The 23165-nt window shown below is 41.2% G+C and overlaps 1 protein-coding gene and 1 pseudogene across 1 annotated transcript; both read left to right on the top strand.

The window, feature by feature from the left end:
- Positions 1-84: 84 nt before the first annotated feature.
- Positions 85-10593, top strand: LOC119300238. The gene is made up of 6 exons (XM_037577263.1): positions 85-1995; positions 3106-3273; positions 3381-3490; positions 4420-5211; positions 7691-7837; positions 10542-10593. Exons 1-6 carry the CDS (start codon positions 835-837, stop codon positions 10591-10593), a joined length of 2430 nt encoding a protein of 809 aa, XP_037433160.1. The 5' UTR covers positions 85-834.
- Positions 10594-10857: 264 nt separating this feature from the next.
- Positions 10858-15539, top strand: LOC119303586 (annotated as a pseudogene).
- Positions 15540-23165: the final 7626 nt, after the last annotated feature.

Here is a 23165-nt window from a genome sequence, read left to right as displayed (position 1 = left end):
GTATGCAGCTGAGCGTACATAGGCTAAATGCCAGGAGGAGCAGGCCCAGCGTGGCCCATGCAGCAAACGAGGTGAGCGCTCACGCACGAGAGCAGACACAACTCGTTTCCGTGTCTGGTGCTGAGCGTTCGGTCCGGCGCAGCCAGCTCGGACGTCAGTTTCGTTTTTGATATGGACTCTTTTTAGGTGTTGCCTAGTTCTATAAATAGAGGGGTCCAGGCCACGGTTTAGGTGGAGAAAACGTGAGGGAACTCAGAGTTTTAACCTAGAGCTATTCTTGGAGAGTTCTTGGATGCACGTTTGCATCTTCTGTAATCGATCGACATCGTTGCAATAAAGTGATCTTTGGCGGTGTCATCTCTGGGCTTCTCTAATCTCGGTGAAATTTTCGTGTTAGATTTCTCTAATACTTTGCTGCAGGGTTTTTTTTCACGAGATCGAGGGAAGTTTGTGGTGCGATTAATCTATCTTTCTTGCTAATTCTCGAAATTAGATCTAGATTGATTTTCGCAGTCTTCTGTCAGCTGTTACTGTCCTGATCATAACTTTTGATTGGTAACTCCGATTAAGCTGATTCTTGTTGCGTTGATTAGATAATTTCCGTAGCTTTAATTGGAGTATTCATACGCAATTTTTGGTTCAGCAGATCTTGATATACAACTGTTTTACCATCACGAACAGATTAGAGTTTCAGGGTTTGAAATTTGGGAAAAGTTGTAATTTGCTTCCGCGCAATCATTCACCCCCCCTCTGATTGCCTATCTCGATCCCTCAATTGGTACCAGAGCAAGGTTTTTCTAATTTATCTTAACCGGTTGATTAGAATTGCTAGACATGGATAGGTATTCTACCAAACCCTGTATTTTCGATGGTGTTGATTTTCAGTTCTGGAAGGCGAAGATGAAGGCATACATCATGGCGCAAAGTTACGCCATCTGGGAGAAAGTCGCCAAGCCCTACGTGCTTCCCGCAGACGATGCAATCACGCCAGCAAACTTGGTTCATGTGGAGAACAACTACAAGGCGAGGAACTTCATCATCCAAGGTCTACAACGGAGTGACTTCGACCGTGTCTCTCACCTTGCATCCGCTCATGAGGTATGGAACGCACTTTGTAGCTATCATGAAGGATCAAACTCAGTTAAGGAAGTGCGTCAGGACATGTATAAAAAGGAGTACATGAGGTTTGAGATGAAAACAGGTGAATCTTTGGATGAATTTTTTGCTCGCTTTAATAAGATTCTCAGCAATCTACGTGCATTAGGTGTTACCTATACTGATGCTGAGACTTCTAGGCAGCTTTTGAGTGCTTTAGATATGTCCATCTGGGAGATGAAAGTTACATCTATTAGAGAGTCTACTGTCATGAGCACACTTACACTTGATATCTTATATTCAAAACTGAAAACTCATGAATTAGACATTCTTGCTAGGAGAACTGGTTCTAAATCAATTGCTCTTGTTACTAACCCTAGCAACTCTAATGATGGTATTTATTCGCATTGCTATGCACTGTCTTCTTTGTCTCAACTAACCGATGAACAGCTAGAGCAATGTCCAGAAGAAGAGTTGGCACTCCTCACTTCTCGTTTTTCACGTGCCCTACAAAATGTTCGCTCGAGGAAGAGAGGTGGGAACAACATTCCAAGGTGTTTTGAATGTGGTGATCCCAACCACTTTCGCCAAAGCTGCCCCAAGTTTTTATCCAAGATGGCGAAAGAAGGGGATAGGGATAATTCTGTCAAGGAGGACAAGAAGAATAAGCGCACTTTCAACATTAAGAATAAGAAGAGGGGTGACTTTGCTCGAGCGGTGGCTCACAGTATTTTCTCGGTCATCAATGAATATGGTGAACCATGCTTGAGTGATGTGGACATCGAATCCGATGAAGATGATGCAACCAAAGCCAAGCGCGACATTAGTGGGATGTGTCTTATGGCTGGTAGCAAAAGTGCTACCTCCTGCGACGACTACGACAGCGACAACAACAATGAGGTAGAACTTTCTTATGATGAATTACTTGAAAGTGCCAGCAAACTGAGCTCCTTACTAGATCATGCCACTAAAAGAATTAAGAAATATGACTTGAAAATTGCATCTCTGAATTCTGAAATTACTAGACTTAAATCTATGATTCCTGATGATGATTCTTGCAAGTCTTGTAATTCTATCTATTCTGAGCTTACATCTTTGCGTTTTATTCATGATGATACTCTTGATAAGCTTAGAACTGCATTAGAAAACAATGAGAAGCTTGTTGTGCATAAACGTAAAGAAATTAATAATGTTAGCGTGGATACTTCTGATTTGACAGATTCAACTTCTTGTAATAATTGTCATATTCTTGAATTGAAGTTGAAAGATGCAAATGCTAGGGTTTCTCATGTTGAAAATGCTTTACATATCCATGAGGTTTTGTCGTGTGCTAATTGTAAAAATGGGAAACAAGCCATGGATGCTGCTTGTGATAATTGTCTTGCTTTGTCTCATCAAGTTAATTATCTACAAGCTTCTTTGCAAAAGTTTTCTAGCGGGCATAAAAATCTGAATATGATCTTAGATAAGTCTAAAGTGAGTAAAAATAAGACAGGACTTGGTTTCAATGCTCATGCTCACTTCAAGGCTAATCCTCCCACTATTGTTAAATCACTTGGCAATGGAATTTTTGGAACATCTGATAAGCCAACCAATGTGATTTTTAAATCTGCCGGCATTATGTCTAATGCTTTTTCACCTAGTGCAAATGTAGCTGATACACCACATGATAAACCTGAATGTAGGTACAAATGCACTTTTTGTGGTAAATCTGGACATGTTGTAGGTTCCTGTTTTAGACTAGCTAAACTTATTAAGAAAGAAAGAAAGCAAGCTAGATCTAATTTCTTCAAGGCACATTATGTTCAACATAATTCCGTTGCTCCGAAGTTTATGCCTAAGGTGAATGTTTCACCTTCTACTACTGCCTGCATGAGACATGTAAACTATGTCCCAATGTATAAAGAAACTCGTGCAATGCCTTCTCGCCGCATGTCTCAGTACTGGATACCTAAAAGTTTTTTATCTAACCCCAGTACTGAGACCTCGGCTTGTGTTTGTTGTTTGTAGGCACTTCGCGCGAGGAAGGAGAACATATGGCTAGTGGACTCCGGTTGTTCTCGTCACATGACCGGTGATAAAAAATGGTTCTCCTCCCTCACACGTGCATCTCGGGCTGAGAGTGTAACTTTTGGAGATGCTTCTACTTCTACTGTTGTAGCGAAAGGTACAATAAAGGTAACCGACAAATTTATGTTCAAAGATGTTGCTTTGGTTGAAAATCTGAAATACAACTTGTTGTCGATTTCACAAATGATTGATGAGGATCTTGAAGTTTCATTTAGAAAAATGCTTGCAAAGTTTTAGATGCTTCAGGTGATCTTGTCTTTGAGATATCACGCTTTGGGAGAGTTTTTAAGGCTGATTTTCATGCTTCTTCAAATGTTAAGTTTAGGTGTCTAGTTGCCAATACATCTACAGATTTATTCTTTTGGCATCGTAGACTTGGGCATATTGGTTTTGATCATCTCACTCGTATAAGTGGTATGAATCTTATAAATGGTTTGCCTAAACTTAAGAGAGAAAAAGATATTGTATGCTCTCCTTGTAGACATGGTAAGATGGTTGCAGGTTCACATGCACGCATTACCAGTGTCATGACTAACGCTCCAGGACAGCTTCTACATCTTGATACGGTTGGTCCATCAAGGGTACAATCTTTTGGTGGTAAGTGGTATGTTTTGGTGATTGTTGATGATTATTCAAGATATTCTTGGGTTTATTTTATGGCATCTAAGGATGAGGCTTTTAGTCACTTTAAGAGTCTTGTGCATAGACTAAGTGTTGAGCACCCAGGATCTTTGAAAACAATAAGAAGTGATAATGGAACTGAATTTAAGAATTCATATTTTAATCACTTTTGTGATGAATTTGTCATTGAGCATCAATTTTCTTCACCTTATGTACCACAACAAAATGGTGTAGTGGAGCGTAAGAATAGAACTCTAGTTGAGATGGCCCGTACTATGCTTGATGAATTTTCTACTCCTAGAAAGTTTTGGGCTGAAGCTATATCTACTGCTTGTTATGTTACAAATCGTGTGTTCTTGAGATCTAAAATTGGCAAAACACCATATGAACTACGATTTGGGCGTAAACCAATTGTATCTCACCTAAGAGTTTTTGGTTGTAAATGCTTTGTGCTTAAATCTGGCAATCTAGATAAGTTTGAATCTAGATCATATGATGGCATTTTCCTTGGATATCCTACTCATTCACGTGGTTACCGTGTTTATGTTTATGAGACTAACCGAATAATGGAAACCAGTGAAGTGACTTTTGATGAGGCTAGTTCTGGCTCTAGTCCTCGCATTTCTGATGCAGGAACATATGTCAGGGGGAGGAAATCTTTGTAGATGATGAAGATGACGAGGAGGATGGCGTGCCCCCTGCTGTCCATGCGCAAACTCCAGCTGTTCCTACACCTACAACTACTACTGCTACAGCTGGACATCCTCAAGAGACTACTTCAACTACAAATGTTGGGGATGAGCATGCTGCTGAGTCAAATATTTCAGCACCCCGACATATTCAGAAAAGCCACCCTCCTGAGCAGATTATTGGAAGCATGGATGAGAGAGTCACACGGTCAAGGTTTATCGATTCTGACTATCATACTCATTCAGCATTTGTTGCTTCTTTTGAGCCCAAAGATATATCTCATGCATTAACTGATGAATCATGGATCAATGCCATGCATGAGGAATTAGAAAATTTTGAGCGTAACAAAGTTTGGACTCTTGTTTCACCTCCTTCTGGTCATACTCTTATTGGAACTCGTTGGGTTTTCAAAAACAAACAAAGTGAGGATGGTGTTATTGTTCGCAACAAGGCTGGGTTGGTTGCTCAGGGTTTTACTCAAGTTGAAGGTCTTGATTTTGATGAAACTTTTGCTCCTGTTGCTAGATTGGAAGCTATAAGAATTTTATTGACTTTTGCTGCATCTAAAGGTTTTAAGCTTTATCAAATGGATGTTAAAAGTGCTTTTTTTAATGGCTTTATTGATGAGGAGGTTTATGTTAAGCAACCACCTGGTTTCGAGAATCCAAAGTTTCCCAACCATGTTTATAAACTTTCAAAAGCTTTGTATGGTTTAAAACAAGCCCCACGTTCATGGTATGATAGGTTGAAAACGTTTTTAATTGGAAAGGGGTTTACCATGGGAAACGTTGATAAAACACTCTTTGTACTCAAACATGGCAATGATCAACTTTTCGTACAAGTTTATGTTGATGATATTATCTTTGGGTGTGCTTCTCATGCTTTGGTGTCAGAATTTTCAGAAACTATGAGCAGGGAATTTGAAATGAGCATGATGGGTGAACTTACTTGCTTTTTGGGACTGCAAATCAAACAAACAAAGGATGGCACCTTTGTGCATCAAAGTAAGTATACAAAGGATCTTCTACGGCGCTTTGGGATGGAAAACCTCAACCCTATTATGACACCAATGGGATCTACGGCGTCACTTGATCTTGATGAGGAAGGTGAAACTGTTGACCAAAAGATGTATAGGAGTATGATTGGTTCACTTCTTTATCTCGCCGCTTCTAGACCGGATATACAATTTTCTGTATGCTTGTGTGCACGGTTTCAAGCTTCTCCACGTGCATCACATCTACAAGCTGTCAAGCGGATCTTCAGGTATCTACATGGCACCCAATCTTTTGGCATTTGGCTTTCCGCTTCCTCGAGTATTTCATTGCGTGCATTTTCGGACGCTGATTTTGGAGGTTGTAGAATTGATAGAAAGAGTACATCTGGCACATGCTTATTTTTGGGTGATTCATTAGTACTTTGGTCTTCTAAGAAACAAAGTTTTGTTGCACAATCTACTGCTGAAAGTGAATATGTAGCTGCTGCTTGTTGTTGCTCACAGATTTTATGGATAATAGCTACAATAAAAGATTATGGGGTTACTCTAGAAAGTGTACCACTTTATTGTGATAACACTAGTGCTATATGTATTGCTAAAAACCCTGTGCAACATTCTCAAACTAAGCACATAGACATAAGATATCATTTTCTTAGAGATCATGTTGAAAAAAGAAATGTTGTGCTACATTTTATAGATACTGAACGTCAATTGGCAGACATTTTCACTAAACCATTGGATTGTTCTTGATTTGCTTTTCTTCGAGGTGAACTTGGAGTAATCAAACCATACGGGATGGTTTGAGGCGGAGTTGAGTCTTTTTGTAACATTTGTAAAATACCTTTTTCACTTGTGTGTTTCTAGTTATAATTGGTATTTTCATGTTGCTTCTTTTTCAGTTTTTTTTCTTTGATAAATGAAAACAAAAAAAATCTGAAAAAGTAATGAGCATTGTATTTTATCCTGGAATGACATTTTGCAATCATGTTTATGCTTTGAGGAAATTGTCATTTTATATGTATGCTCGTGTAAGGTAGTTTATCACATGACTTTTTAATACGAATGATAACTTGAACTAAATCTTGTCATGGTTAAACTTTGTTAGCTGTGTTGGTCTTGGTTACTCAATTACTATCAATGATGAATCTATTAAAGTATCAAGATTAAATATGTGCAAATGACACGTGGTGTCAAGCAAAGTTTTATAAAAGATATGACAATGTCACATTGCATCTTCACGAGACTGCTTACCATTGCACTTTGGTATGAACTTGGAAGTTGTTGTTGTTCTTGAAACTTTTGTCTTAAGCTTCTGATTGCCTACCATTGTCTTAAGCTTCTGATTCTTATTGTAATTTAAACATAGGCTTGGCATGGTACTTTGAATATAGGCTTGGCAAGGTTGAATTGACATGGCATACAACTTCTTTGGAAATTAAGTTTCATTTTTTTTAAATGCTATTAATATAACTTGCTCAAGTGATTGTGTATTCAAGTATTGGCATAGTTGATAAAGGAAGACCATGCCTTGCAATAAATCGTAACAATACTTGATTCTTGGTCATGTGTGGATTGCATTATACTTGTATACATGTCGAGTACAACTACTTTTTGCATGACTTGGACGTAGAATTGTCATTTTCATGATGTCTTATAATGCTCATTACAACAAAAAAATTGAAACATGAATTTTTTTCCCCTTTTCTAGCTTCTAGAATTTCTTTTTATAGGGAGAGTTTGTTTTGTGGTTTTGATGAAATTCATTGTCAAAGGGGGAGAGATTTCCACCACATATTCACACCACATTTTTACACAATTTTTCTTTTGTGTTCTTATTTTTGGATCTTTTGTTGATCTTCAGCTTTTTTACTTTTTTCTTTTCAAAACCTTGAAAATCTGAAAGTTAAGTGAATGTGTATGCCAATCAATGTTTGGTGTTTATGTGATGTTGCCAATGTTTTCATCAAGGGGGAGATTGTGAAGTCATGTGTGATGTGCAACATTGGCAAGTGCTAAGTAAAACATTGATATGGATATTTTGGGTGATATGGATACTTGTGCGATGTGATATGGATACTTGTATTGGGCTGAATAGTTTGCTAATGGTGTGCTGATCCATTAGTTTCTTGTGTGAAAATATGGCGTGAGTTGTGTGAAACTTACCCTGAGTCAAGTCGTGGACTTGTGCTCGTTCTGGTTATTTGTTGTGTTCACTTTCAGGTGTTGCCAAAGCTGGAGGAACGTGGTCGATGACAGGATCGAGGGACGAAGCTTGGGAGAAGCTGAGGTCTGGGGATCATGGTCATGCGGGGCGTTCGTGCGAAGGAACAATGGAAGTGAAGGCTACGATGATCCGGGAGGGCACCGGTTTGTCGTACATGGCTTGTACCGGAGATGTACGGTACTGAAGACGTCACGAGGTGCAAGGTGTGCACATGTGTTTGCGCGCACGGCAGCGGCAGCAGATCGATCGGGCGAGTCGAGCGGGTGCGGCCCAGTCCAGCGCGGGCCGCCCGTATGGCAGGCGTGCGGATCGATGGAAGGCGGCGTGCGCAACGGAGGCCGTCAGCCAGGCTCACGCGCAAGAGCAGATTTTGCTCGTTGCATGTGTCTGCAGCTGAGCGTACATAGGCTAAATGCCAGGAGGAGCAGGCCCAGCGTGGCCCATGCAGCAAACGAGGTGAGCGCTCACGCACGAGAGCAGACACAACTCGTTTCCGTGTCTGGTGCTGAGCGTTCGGTCCGGCGCAGCCAGCTCGGACGTCAGTTTCGTTTTTGATATGGACTCTTTTTAGGTGTTGCCTAGTTCTATAAATAGAGGGGTCCAGGCCACGGTTTAGGTGGAGAAAACGTGAGGGAACTCAGAGTTTTAACCTAGAGCTATTCTTGGAGAGTTCTTGGATGCACGTTTGCATCTTCTGTAATCGATCGACATCGTTGCAATAAAGTGATCTTTGGCGGTGTCATCTCTGGGCTTCTCTAATCTCGGTGAAATTTTCGTGTTAGATTTCTCTAATACTTTGCTGCAGGGTTTTTTTTCACGAGATCGAGGGAAGTTTGTGGTGCGATTAATCTATCTTTCTTGCTAATTCTCGAAATTAGATCTAGATTGATTTTCGCAGTCTTCTGTCAGCTGTTACTGTCCTGATCATAACTTTTGATTGGTAACTCCGATTAAGCTGATTCTTGTTGCTTTGATTAGATAATTTCCGTAGCTTTAATTGGAGTATTCATACGCAATTTTTGGTTCAGCAGATCTTGATATACAACTGTTTTACCATCACGAACAGATTAGAGTTTCAGGGTTTGAAATTTGGGAAAAGTTGTAATTTGCTTCCGCGCAATCATTCACCCCCCCTCTGATTGCCTATCTCGATCCCTCATATAGAAATGATTATTTCCAAGATTTCTATCAGCATGAACTTGAGTTAATATGGAAAGTGCTCGGCTATGTTACTATGCTCTTTTCCTCATCTCCTTTTTTAACATGTTACAATAGTAAATTTGAAAGGAAATTTACCTTTTTAAGTCTTGTTTAAAAACAGGTGGCTTGAATGACGCAGCCACTTACATGAAACTGGATATGGTAAAACTTGCATGCTTGTCCCGATTTATTTTGAATTTGGGCAATCTCTATATGGTTTTCTGACTGATAATAGAAGGCAAGGTGCACACGTATTTAAAGTTTGCTTCTTGCCTCCTTTTGATTTAAGTGGAAAAAAAATCACGGGCCAATTTGTAATACATGTATTTCACAGAACTCATATGTGTATATCCTACCAGTTTTACGTTGCTCTGTCACTTCCTTTCGTAGTCAATTACTCTGAAACCATAGAGCATCCAACAATGTTATAAAATTAGATTTTCCAATTAAATAAATGTAGAATTTGAAGTTCAGGGGATCTGTTTTGAACAAGCACACAATGATTGTACAAGAAATTCAGAGATACAGAGATAATGACTAGCTATTGGAAATACTCATTTTCTGTTTTTTTAGCTGAATAACAGAATAATGGATAGTGGTGCTTCCTCTCAAACAAGGTCGACTGAAACATTATCTAGCTAATAAATTTATGTCTCATTAAAATTTAGTTCACATTTAGGACTATGCCTTTTATTACTCCCTGCCAAAGGATGAAAAACAGTGTATACATTTATGATGTAAAGAACTGAATTACAAACTACAAACTTCATACTTGTAACATATATATTTGCTATTTTTTTTATAAAAGCATGCTCATTTTAGTTTACTTCCAGGTTTTCAGTTAAGGCTGCACTTATAAAAAGACGTGCGAAGACTTGGACTTGTGATTCTGTTTCTTTTTCATTTTTTGTGCCCTGTTGGTAATGAAATACTATATGAATCACATTTCTTATATGTTCCTTTTTAGTTTTGTGCTTTCATTTGTAAGATCATATGGCCGTTTGAGGCAACTGCATGTATATATTGTCGATGTTACACGTGAAAATCCCTATGCTTCATTTTTCTATGTAATATCATGTTACAGAATATCTAAAGCGTGTGCTAGAAACCCTTTCATGCATATGACCATGGACAAGAAATAATATGCAAGCAACAATATCTAATATGTTTGTTGTTGCTTCTAGATTGCAAGTAGTTACATTCTTTCCTGAAATTGTCATGTAAGTTCTTAGTGGCTGAGCCTTATGTAATCCCAAGAGTGGCAGAGGCACTTATTGGGTCACATAATTATTATTTATTAGCACCTAGGACATGTCAATAAGCTAACATGGCAGATTTATTACTCTAATATGTCTTGGCCATGTATAATTCCGTGCACGATGATGGTCATGATGCTTGCTTACTCCTTTGATGAAAACTATGTTAGTATGTATAGTGCCAAATACAGGGCATGAATGTTGATTCTCATAACACAATTTTTGGTGCACTTCCATGACTACATCAAGAATGAAGCTGAAGACAACATCCATGAGAACCACATAAGCTTATCAGGAATACTGAGATAATTACTTGTGTTGTTGCTCGATGCATATAATTGTAAGTTATTGCGTTTCTTAAAGCTCATTTATATTATATGTTGATTTGTAGTATTCTTACTGCTATTAAATTGTTTTTCTATGCACGTGATTCTCATGTCTGATTGTAATATCCATCAAGACGTGTGTTGCACGTGCAAGCTTACTAGTCTTGATGAAATTCTCCGACCGCTTGCTCAGCTCCGCCGTGCCGACGGACGGCTCGCGGGCAGGCTTTCGCCCCGCTATATTGATATAGCAACCATTCGATATGCAGAGTATTACTGTAATAGCACACTCCACACCACGGGAGGAAAGGCTTGGTCATCGCTCGGCCCAAGGATAGACGAAATTACGAGGGCCCAACGCAATGTGGAGGACCCGTCTTCCTCCAGCACCTTCCCCAGTTCTCCTCCCCTACCGCCGTTCTGCTCCCCCACCGTCCGCGCCATCTCCACCGCGCGCCGTCCTACCCCATCTCCAGCGCCCCCTTCCTCCAGTTTGTGCGCTTGGTTTCTCCTCCTTCCGCTAAGCTCCCTCCATTTCGTACCTTGGTACCTGCACCGCACCGTGCACACCAGCTCGCCGCCCCCGGCGACTTCGCCGAAGTGGACACGCCGCCGCCGCTGCAGCTGCAGCTGCTCCATGGAGGTCGCCCACGCGGCCGCTTCTCGCCCTCTCCATCATCATCTGTATTCATATATAAGCATCCTGAGATTGAGGCATTGGGTTCTTTCAGTTCTTCCGATGGATCCACTTCCCCACCGAAAACCCAAGCAATCCGTGTACAGGTGCTCATTTCCTTTTTTTTTTTAAACTTGATTCCGTGTCTGTAATTTATCTCCAGCGGTCAGAATTTCTTACTTTGTGATACCCCCGTTTGCAGCTTAGGCGAACAGCAGCTGAAATTGGGGATGGAGTTCAGTTACTGTTACTTATCTCAGTTAGCTTATCTTCCACTAAGTGGGAGGACAATGAAGCTCATCATCCGGGTATGGTGGATGATGAGCAGGATGGCACCCGCAAAATGATTATGGTGGGCTTGAATTATTTGCAGACAGAAGGTATTGGCCGACTTGCTGAGGTATTTGTGTACGAGGTCAAGGTCATGGTCATCTCCTTAACATCGCATCAAATACACCAGTGCTCCATTCAAGTCCAAATCCACAGGACCATTTACTAGGTCATGGACTCATGGTCATGCATGCCCATCTCCTTTCACATGGCCATCTCCTAGGAAGTTCCACACGAATCCTCTTCCAGTCTTCCTTGGGTCAACTCTAAGTTTTTGTAACCATATCCTAGATATATTTGCAGTAGGAAGGCAGTCATGAAAGCGGTATTAGCTATAAGAGAGGCGCTGCTGCCTGACCTGAATTTCTCTAGTGCAAGGTGTAGTGTAGAACTGTCGATCCACCATGGGCATCTTGCCGATGATGTTCTCTCTGCTGGTACTCGGGTCACTAGGAAAGCTAACAGCTCTGGCATCCGGAGTTGTGACAAACCAGCAGAGCCCTGAAGGGACCTGGGCACGACCATCCCGTGCCGGTTTCACGCTCGATGACTGCCCGACGAGCTGCGGCAGTGTGAGCTTCAGCTATCCCTTCGGCATCGGATCCAGGTGCTCCCGTGGGCCTGACTTCAACCTCAGTTGCAACGATGCCACTCACCCCCCCATACTTTTCTTGTGTGACAGCATCACCGAAGTGGTCAACTTTGGCGGTGATTCTCATTATGATTTAAACTCGATCTGGGCCTCCTTCTCGCATACCATCCCCTTGAAATCTGGTGTTAGTGCTTACAACTTGTCTTTCAAACTACCTGGGAGGCCCTTCCATCTTTATCCCTTTGTTCTAAACATCATTGGCTGCGACCTGGCAGTGTACTCTGTCAAAGAGAATGCCATCCAGCCGATCTGCGCAACTGTGTGCCCAGATCCAGAAATTTCAGAGACGGTGGCTATGCACAACTGTAATGGCTTTGGCTGTTGTCGTGTAGACGTGCACAACTATTGTGACATTTATCAGTTCAAATTTGTCTATGACCATGACACAATAAACACCAGAGCACACTCTAACCAGACCTCTAAGTTGTGGGATAAAATCAGCATAACCGCTGATGGTGGTTTAATGCTCTCATGGGATATAGGGAATCAACCCACCGACTGTGTTGCCTGTGTCAGCGAGCATTCTGAGTGCCGCGGTTACAACTACGATACAACTGGCATGACATCAAGAAATGGCTACAGCTGGAACTGCATGTGCAACGAGGGCTATACAGGCAACCCCTACATTCCACATGGCTGCTCCAGTAACAGCAAAGGTAACTTTTTTTCTAGCTAATCAAGTGACGTACAGCTTCTGCGAGCCATTTTTGGCATTTGTACATGCTAACATTATACTGATCAATTTAGGGTATAATCCAATTCCGAGCAGGGCTGACTGTACCCGTTGGTGTGGTAACATTAGTGTGCAATTCCCATTCGGCTTTGAAGAGGGTTGCTTTGCTAGGGAAGAGTTTCACCTCAACTGCACAGATCTGACGTCATCAGATGCCCTGGTCATGTTGGAGGAGAAACAAGTCATCGACATGAATGTTGATGAAGGGACCTTTAATATCACTTTTGCTGACCAACAACGTTGGGACCCCATATCAGAACGTCACGGTCTTGTATATGAATATGGGTTATTTCTCTCTGTCAAATGGGTTGCTGCTCATCTAAGTTGCGCAGAGGCCCAACAGAATAGATCTGCATATGCTTGTGTGAGTACCAACAGCAAGTGTGTGGAAGTAACTGCTGAAAGAATCTATGCTGGTTACCGCTGCAAATGCTCAGATGGCTTCCAAGGAAATCCATATATCCAAAGTGGCTGTCGAGGTACTCCCTCCCTCCCTCTAGTGTTACAAATGATACAGCCCCTACCGCTTGAAAAAATGTACTATTAGCTACTCCCTCCGTTCCAAATTACTCGTTGTGGTTTTAGTTCAAATTTGAACTAAAACCACGAGGAGTAATTTGGAATTGAACTAAAACCACGACGAGTAATTTGGAACGGAGGGAGTATTTCTTAACTCTCTATAATAAAGTTGTAGGAGTACATTTGTATTTAAATGCACGTGTTACTACAATAACTGCATGTTACTTTTAGCCAGTAATTTTTCTACTATTTCTAGTTTTTTTCCATGTAGATCTCATTTAGTTGGCTGATGTACTGTTTCATGCTAATTCAATGCTGTGCTGTGTTCCATGTTACACCCTCTGATTCATAATATAATCAGCTTTAGAATTCTTGCCATTTAAACATTTTAGATTTCACCATCAGTATAGAAAAAACTACCAACATGGGAAGTGTCAATTGATATGACTAGATTAGCCGTGAAATAGTTTCTTATAATATATAGTTATTTTTGTTTGAAGCAATATTATTTTTCTAAAATGTGTTTGTCCAAAGTTGCTATGAAGATAGCGCCCATGTCCTGAACTACTTATGGTGAATCAGAGGGAGTATATATTTTGTCAACACATCTTATCAAGATTTTGTTAATTTCAGATATTAATGAATGCCTTCAAGCGAACAGTTGTAAAGGGATCTGCCATAATACCAATGGAAGCTTCCGTTGTACTGAATGTCCTCTCGAGACTGAATATGATCCATTAAAAATGCAGTGCACTAAGATAAAACAACAGCCTCTACTCTTAGGTAAGACTATATTTGTTGTTACATTTATGATAGACAAGATAGAACAGAAACTTAAAAGAGATTAATGCCTGCAGGTATGATTATTGGCTGTCCTGTGGTTTGGGCATTCTTCTTCTGAGCTTCAGTGTAGTGTGTTTCACTCGCAGATGGAAAATAAATGTTCAAAAGCAACTACGGAAGAACTATTTCCGGAAGAACCAAGGTCTTCTCTTAGAAACGTTGATATCATCTGATGAAACTGCAAATCATAGAAAAGCTAGAGAAGGCAACAGACAACTTTGATCCTACACGTATCATCGGCCGTGGGGGCCATGGCATGGTCTACAAAGGCATGTTATCTGATCAGCGAGTTGTTGCAATAAAAATGTCTAAGGTCATTGAGGAGTGTGAGATCAGTCAATTCATCAATGAGGTCGCAGTTCTCTCTCAGATAAATCATAGAAATATTATAATGCTCTTCGGATGTTGTCTCGAAACTGAGGTTCCGCTGCTGGTGTACGACTATGTATCCAATGGCTCACTGTCTCAAGTTCTTCATGCTGATTCAAGTGATGGTTTTTCTCTGTCTTGGATTGATTACGTAAGGATTGCCCTGGAAACAGCAGGAGCTCTATCTTATCTCCACTCTTCAGCTTCAATATCAATCTTCCATCGTGATGTAAAGTCCTCGAATATACTCTTGGATGTGAACTACACAGCTAAAGTTTCAGATTTTGGCGCGTCTAGATTGGTTCCAACTGATCAAACACACATTGTCACGAATATACAGGGTACATTTGGGTACTTAGATCCAGAGTATTTCCATACCAGACAGTTAAATGAGAAGAGTGACGTGTACAGTTTCGGTGTGGTACTAGTGGAGTTGCTTCTCAGAATGAAGCCTGTTTTTACAAGTGAATCAGGCACGGTCAAGAGCTTGTCAAACTATTTTCTCCAGGAATTCAAAGATGGAAATATCACAAGTATTGTTGACTCTCAGGTTCTTGAGGAGGCAACCAAAGAAGAGATCAACAGTGTGGCCTCTCTTGCAGAGGTGTGCTTAAGGCTACACGGTGAAGAAAGACCCACAATGAAACAAGTAGAGACGGAACTGCAGACTTTGCGAACAAAACGGGTGAACCCAAGTCAAGCAGATCCGAGAAATGAAGAACGAATGCTACCAGAGTCACAAACTCAAAGAAGAGTAACAGCTTCTCGCCAATCGTCCACGATGGAACTGGGCAAGAGAGAAAGCCGACGATGTTATAGCTTAGAGTGTGAGTTCATGGCGTCTGCTAGTCTACCACGCTAGATGCGTCTGTTAAGTTCATAATAATGGATGCTGATTATGCTCGTTTTGTAAACTGATACATGGGTTTATGTTTTAGACAGACAAAATCACAAAACTATAGAGATCGTACGAGTTTTTGGATTGGAACTATTCTTGTTTATGTAAACTGATTATTATTACCTTGAGATGTAGAGTGAACTAGCTATACCCGCGCGGCGCCATGCCGCGCCCGGTTGATACTTAGTGTTTGTAGGTGGCATCTTTGTTGTACACATTGAATTTTAAATTAAAATAACGAAATTATGAGAATAATGTTGTATTCTCAACAAATAAGTAATATATAGAAGCAAACTGAAAAGGATAAATTTATTGTCACCATTCGTGATGCATTCTAGATCGATAACAGACGCTATGTAAAGTTTGCATGGTCAAACAATATAAATTGATGAAACTGTACTCTCTCTCTCTCTCTCTCTCTCTCTCTCTCTCTCTCTCTCTCTCTCTCTCTACTCACAAAAACACATGTTTTACATACTGGGTCTCTAATTCATCAACACTAAATATACAAGTGCACAGATAAGTGCTCTACAGGTTTGTACAAACTGAAGAAATTCATTGCCACTGAACAGAAGTACTACAAAACATACAAAGTCCTTGGCACCGAACATCTAATTCCCTGTTGTACTACTTCCTTGTTCACCAAGGGCTGATTAATCTGCATCACATGACTGATAGAATGACAGCCTATAATTATATTCATTTTTATAAAGAATGTGCTATTTTTTTGTTAAAATTGTGCTAGTGTCATGGTGAAACAGATTGCATAGATGGTTGGTTTTTCATTGTGAAAAATATTGTGTAAAAACATTTCACTATATTTGTCCATTATTCTCCTCAAACATGGATCACTGATATGTTTTTATTTGGTTAGATTGACGGTTTGGCAAAAAAATATTAAAATAGAAGATGATAACTCGGCCAGCTTACACCAAGTCGGACACTGAAGCGGTTTTCGATTCCACCACAAACCTAGGAACTAACCATTACTCTCTCCAAATCTGTCGAGCATCTCATCCTTTATAGCGATCTGGTATCAACACATGGGACTGGCATCATATAAGAAAGCCAACATGATAAGATCACACCTGTCAGGAAAAAGGAGAGGAAGGAGGAACAACGGGAGAAGGGGACTGAGGAAGAAAACTTGAGGGGCCGAGAAAAATCACCTGATTCGGCATAGGCGATTGCTTGGCGCGCGGGGCTGCACATCCTCATCTTCTGCTTTAAAGCATTAAGCGAGCAGACGCCGCGCCTGAGCTACTTTGAAACATGGACAGAGGGAGGAGGCGCGGCCGATCAAAACATGAAATCGGGGCAAGCAGGAAGAAATCGCACGAACGCTCAACACCGACTGGATTTGTTCGCCGCTCGACATGGATCATAATTAATAAATTACTACTACAGTCGTGTGTGCTTGCAGGTGAACTACAGCTCGCTGGGCTGGATCTAGACGACGCCCTGTCCCATGGCCATCAGATGCCCGCGATGCTCCAATCCAAGGCTAATTCACTCTGGAAGTTCCCTCTCAAGCTCCAGCCGCCGCCGGTGGAAGAACTTGATCGAGATCTCAGGGCCGCCATGGGAAGAGTTGCCGTAGACGTGCCAATCTTCCTCGATGATCGGGGCGTGGAAGAGGACGCCGGCGGACGGGACAACGCTGTCGCCGCCGCTCCAGCACTCGATGGTGCTTCTGTGAGCTCGAGGTAACCATCCCCACCGCGTCGGTTGCGCTTCTTGTACGCCATCTCCGATGGCTCCCCTGCCACCAGCTCGGCCATGGGGAGAGGAGATGCGGAGAGGGGCTGCGCCGAGAGGGGAGACAGGAGCTCGGCGGTGAGGTGAGGAGGGCCGGGAGGAGGCGAGATAGGGACCGTCAGCTAGGAGAAGAGTTAGGGCTCCTTTGATTCATAGGATAGGAAAAGTGGAGGAATAGGAAAAATGGAGGATTGGCATGCCCTGTCCACATGAATCCTATGGGAATGGAAAACACAGGATTTGGCACAAGTGCGTGTTTGATGGGAGCATAGGAAAAACATAGGAACTCAAGGCATTATAATATTACTATTTTGAAGGTTGTGCATTCAAACAAGTAGCCGTTGGTCACTAAACTAGCCGTTAGGTTGCAGCAGTACATATACAAGCTCTGCACTTCATATAGCTCTAAGAACAAGTTTCGATTCATATGCACCAGAACGTTACAAGCAAGTCTTTGCTATAGCTGAAGTTTTGGTGAAGTTTTCCTCGTACTTGCTTGACCGTCTCTGAAATCTGAGGTTGGTTCTTCTAATGTACATATTCCCTTTGCTGCACTTGCTTGGTTGTCTCTCAAATCTCAACTTAGTTCACCTACTGTACATGTTTCCTTTGCTGTCGCTGGCCATCCGAAATCTAGAAAATCGACAGCGCCATGTCTATTTTAGTTTCGTGGTTACAATTTTCAATCCACCCGGCCACCTCATAGCATCATGTCAGCAACAACCATCACCATCAGAAGCTATATTCTTTTTTGGTTTCTGCATGCTGTAACTTATTCAAACATATACGTAGAGGTAAAATGCAAGAAAGAATCAAATCAGGTGTCCTAATATCATCACCCAGTTCAATGATCTGGACTAAGCTGTATCAGTTATCTGCCAAAAAAATCCAGAGTAACACTAAGTGACTAGCATGCCAGAATTAGTCCTTGTTGATCGACCAATAAATTACTAGTACAAGTTTTGACTAGACAAATTAAGTAGTTTACATTTAAACTTGTGAAGTCATGATAACTCAGTAATTTTCCACAGGCTTGTTTTCATAGCATCCAATGGATCCTAGCTACTGTCGCAGATCAAAGAGTGAGGATGAGTTTGCTCTTTTTGTTCTTCCTCCTTTAGGAGAACACTCATATTCCTCAAGGAGACCTATGCACACTTCAATACTCACAAGCGCACGGCGTGTAAATGAAATTTTAAATGGACATGAAGACCTATGCAAAAGGCACTTCAGAATGGAGACTGATATATTTCAAGCTTTGGTTCAGAAATTGCGCGAGAATGATCGCCTTGTTGATGGAAGAGATGTCTCAGTAGAAGAACAAGTGGCTATATTTTTGTATGCATTATAAGAATGCAACAAATGATACTTTGGCAGATTGGTTTCAGCATAGTGGACAAACAATCAGTTACTATTTTGGTGAAGTGCTCAGTGCAATTACTGAACTCTATTCTGTATACATACGTCCACCTTCCCTACACCCGCATCCAATCTTGAGTAAAGAAAAGTTCTACCCTTTCTTTATGGTATGTATAAATGCTTATGATCAAGTTAGAGTAACATAATTTCAAAAATTTACAGAGAAGATTATATGGCTTATGTACTTGTATTTATGCAGGATTGCATCGGCGCTATAGATGGTACACATATTCCATTGAAACTACCTGCTGATGAGCAAGAACCATATCGCAATAGGAAGCAAACATTGTCGCAAAATGTTATGGTAGCATGTGATTTTGATCTGAAGTTTGTGCATGTGCATGTTGGTTGGGAGGGATCGGCTTCCGATGCAAGAGTCCTACAGGATGCACTTAACCATGGTTTTCAAGTACCCCCCCGGAAAATTTTACCTTGTAGATGCTGGTTATGCAAACACACCACAATTTTTGGCTCCATATCGTGGTACTAGGTACCACTTACAAGAACAAGGAAGAGCTCGCCAAAGGCCAAGAAATTACAAGGAATTATTCAACCTACGACATGCACAACTCCGAAATCATATCGAGAGGATTATTGGTATACTAAAAATGAGATTTCCGATATTGAGAGTGGCTTCACATTACTCGGTGACCAAACAAATTTTCAGTGCCTTGTGCAGAAAAAAAAAATTACCACGTGATGATCCAATAGCTATGAAGAAAATAAGCTCATGCTGCTCATACAGTGCCAAAGAACCAGAGGAAAAGTAAAAATATGGGTACCATCAGGACACAGTCGTGCAACTCAATTGCTAAATAAACGAGCTACATATTAGCAAATACATAGTGAATTGAGAATTTAGTCAAATCTGAGACCTCTTATTTTTTTACCTAATAGCTGCAAAGAAAATCCCCAAATCCTGAAATAACAAGCTCGATCTAAAAAATCAAAGAGAATCTACAGCAGGTTGCAAACTAATACTAAGCAAATCAATCTAATCTATGTGTATAATACCTACAAATTCATGGGAAATCATCGGAAGCAAAGGAGGACCGGATCTGGCTTTTGGAGTTGCCTCGTACCTTGTTGCTGGACTTCCTATACGGAGGAATAGAAGCAAGGAGGCCGGCCGAGGAGCTGACCAGCTGAGCAGAAGGCCAGGCAGCAGGCCGAGGACCTGGGCAGAAGGCCGGACGGCCGGCCGGCCGTGGCGGCGCAGCACGACTAGGTCGATGCTGAAGGAACTGGGGGGGCGGTGCTTCTGTTTGCGATGTGTCTTGTGAGAAGTTACACGAGCGTTTATTTACCGCGAAAACTGAGCGCGCGGTGAGCGAGCTCGCGCGCTTTTTTTCCCGCCAGGATTCTTTCCGAGAGCTTCGACCTTTTGGAAACTTTCCTGTGAAATAGAGAAGGGGAAAATCCATAGGATTGATTCCCAAGGTTTCTATTCCTGTAAATCAAACAATTACCAGAAGAAAAAATCCATAGGATTAGAATCCTATAAAAATCCTACAAAAATCCCATGAATCAAAGGAGCTCTCACTTTTTATAGTCATCTACGGCGGTGCGACGGTCGCGCTGGATTGGACGGGATCCTTCTAGCGAGCTCGCTAATCCTGACAGATCTCGAGAAGAGCTGGGACAGCGACAGCACAAACGGACCGACAACGGCCGAACAGTAGAAAGCGACGCAACAAATGGACCAATAGCGGCTAGCGCAAACAGCGGACCCGACAGCGACAGAAGAAATCCAACGGCCAATGGAAACGAAAGGAACAACCACGCCAGCCTACCCCACATGCAATAAAAAATGCTAAACCCACCAAAAGAATCGTCACACCAGTTCAAAAAATTTGAAACAAAAAACCGAAGCCACAACGCGTTTCTACACCGTCGTGTACCAAAATAATAGCATGTGGCACATCCACAAATCACCATGGGTCTTTTTCACCCAAGTGGCTCAATCTTGGAGCGAAAACCTTGCCTGGAATAGAGGCTTGGGTATGACTGGTATATGCATTGTATTGAATAGGTGTTGATAAGGCATATAATGGATTATATTAGCAATGATTTTGAGCACTCCATTACTATGGTATCATGCATGTGAGCACACTCACCAGCCCCACCTACAGTGGGTTCCTTGATTTTGTAATAGTGTAACTTAAAGTTTATTACATAGCTTGTTTTCTTTTGTCATTTTATTAAGATTTATCTTAATGATATGTAGATTACCGTGCTTTCACTTGTACGGTACCGTGATCTCTTGGTGCTCCTTTCTATACCCATGGTAAAAACGTGAGTTACTTTTCGACCGTTTCAATCTTGGACGTCCGAACATGACCTTCTAAGGATCATCTCGCCATCATGTTGGTATTTGATATTTTTTGAAGTATTTTTTTTACAAAATTTCGAAATTATAAAGTTGATTTAGTAAATTTTAAATCTATGCCACCGTCGTCCTTTGCTGGGCTGAAGAGTGACTCTTCGTCTTTGCGTGGGCTGAAGAGTGACTCTTCGTCTTTGCGTGGGCCGAAGAGACCCTTTTCATCCTTGTTTGGGTTGAGTGGGTCTTCCTCCTTCCTATGAAGGCTGAAGAGTGAGTCTTTGTTCTGTTTAACGCAAAAAGAGTGGACATCCACCCCGTCCTATACACCACAACTTCTCCCAGTCAAACCTTCACGTCACCAGGAGCACATTGAAAAATCCATGATGATGAAGAACAACTTGAACCGTGCATTGTGGAGGACGAATTTCACCTTTCAATCTACACTAACCACCACATAAGCATGAATTATAAAAATATAATAATATTAAAAAAACTCAATTTTCCTCGCATTGGCGTGAATTTAAAAAGAAGGCAGATATGTCTTCCCTTTGGCCCTTATCCCCCCGATTGACGCCACCCGCACGATAGTTCTCCTCACATTATCCGATTATTAAAGCACAAAAAGAATAAGAAAGGAGCGAGACAAATCACAAACCATGATACCACTGTCACACCAAGGGATTACACACAACTACCACTAGGGTTTATAAAGTCATCATAGGCCAATCTCCCCATCCATGTGCGCCTGTTGTGATCATGGAGAGATTTTGGGGATTCACACTTCTAGGAATCCCGCCCCAATAATGCATGTATTCTCGGCTTGGGACTTCACCTTTTCCTTGTTTGGTGTCAGATTTGATCTTACAATCTTGGTTTATACATTTTAGTTAAGTTTACAGCAACACATTAGAACAAATTGTGGGACCTCCTATCCCGCGCCTAACACATGGACTAGGCGGGAAAACACGCACCTGAGCACTTTTGCGGCGTTGTTGGGCTTCATTCGTCGGCCACTGTTATGCACTGTTTCCACAAGCTACTTCTACTATTGTATTTCTTTTAGTTGTTTGACTCTTTCTTTCATTGTCCGTCTATTTCTATCCAGAACTTTTCCGTTTACATGGTATTTCAACAAATTTTGTTTCTTGTAACTGCAGATGGAACAACACATTCCAATGTATTGAACGATTGAGAAATAAGAAGCCAGACAAACTTTTGAAAAAATTGCGTAGGAAATCAGTAGGTTAAAAATCTGAGGTCAAGCAGAGTACTGTAGAATTGGAAAAATGTACGCAAATTAAAAAAATGCTCATGAACTAGAAAAATGTTTGTCACTGTGAATTGTTCACACATTTTAAAAGTATTTGCCGATTAGAAATATTCAGCAATTCAAAAAAGTTCATGAATTTGGAAAAATGTCACAAATTTGAAAAAATGTTTGTGGATTTGAAAAATGTTATGAATTCAATAAATGTTTCCAAATTTCAAGACAATGTTCATGAATTTGAAAAAGAACTCATGAACTGGAAAGATGTTTGCGAATTTATAAAATCACGAATTGGAAAAAATGACCATGAATCAGAAAAATGATTGAGAATTCAACAAATGTTCACGAATTCGAAAAATATCCATGAATTGAAAAAAAATCCTAATAGAAAAATGTTTGCAAATTTATAAAATGTTCACAAATTAAAAAACGCCTGTGATTTTCAAAAAGCTCATGAATTCAAAAAAGTAATCCCAAATTCTACAAAAAATTCGCGAATTTGAAAATGTTCTTGAATTACAAAAGATGTTCACCATTTTTTTTGGACAATTTTTATTTGAGAATTCTCGCAAGCTTTATTGATTCAAAGTGATATCCATGGGTACACGAATTTTGTCATAAGGAAGACCCAACCAGACATGTTCACAATTTTTTTTTTGACAAAAATGGACTGATTGCATGGGATTTGTTCATCTCTCAGCCCAAAGATGGGCTATGTGATGAGGGCCCAGCCCAGATGCAGGTTTATGGGCACGACGGCGAGCGATGGCCTCCCCCCCACGCCTTTGCTCGCCACCTCCACCGCCGTCCAGCCCCACCCAGCATAGAGTTCCCTCGCCGCCCGATACCGCCGGGCCCCGCGCGGCGACGCCGTCGAAGAGGACGGGCGCGCCATGGCG

The sequence above is a fragment of the Triticum dicoccoides genome, chromosome 5A (genome assembly GCF_002162155.2).
Source record: "Triticum dicoccoides isolate Atlit2015 ecotype Zavitan chromosome 5A, WEW_v2.0, whole genome shotgun sequence".
NCBI classification, from domain to species: domain Eukaryota; kingdom Viridiplantae; phylum Streptophyta; class Magnoliopsida; order Poales; family Poaceae; genus Triticum; species Triticum dicoccoides.
The sequence above is the reverse complement of the archived record's forward strand: the minus strand, read 5'-3'. Positions and strand labels throughout refer to the sequence as shown.

Bases quoted from the DNA above. Each gene is read 5' to 3' on its own strand.
- LOC119300238 (XM_037577263.1), top strand. From the start codon at position 835: ATGGATAGGTATTCTACCAAACCCTGTATTTTCGATGGTGTTGATTTT. The intron at 3,274-3,380 runs GTAACCGACAAA...AGTTTCATTTAG, and splicing joins TAGCGAAAGGTACAATAAAG to AAAAATGCTTGCAAAGTTTT. The intron at 5,212-7,690 runs GTATGATAGGTT...GTTCACTTTCAG, and splicing joins AAACAAGCCCCACGTTCATG to GTGTTGCCAAAGCTGGAGGA.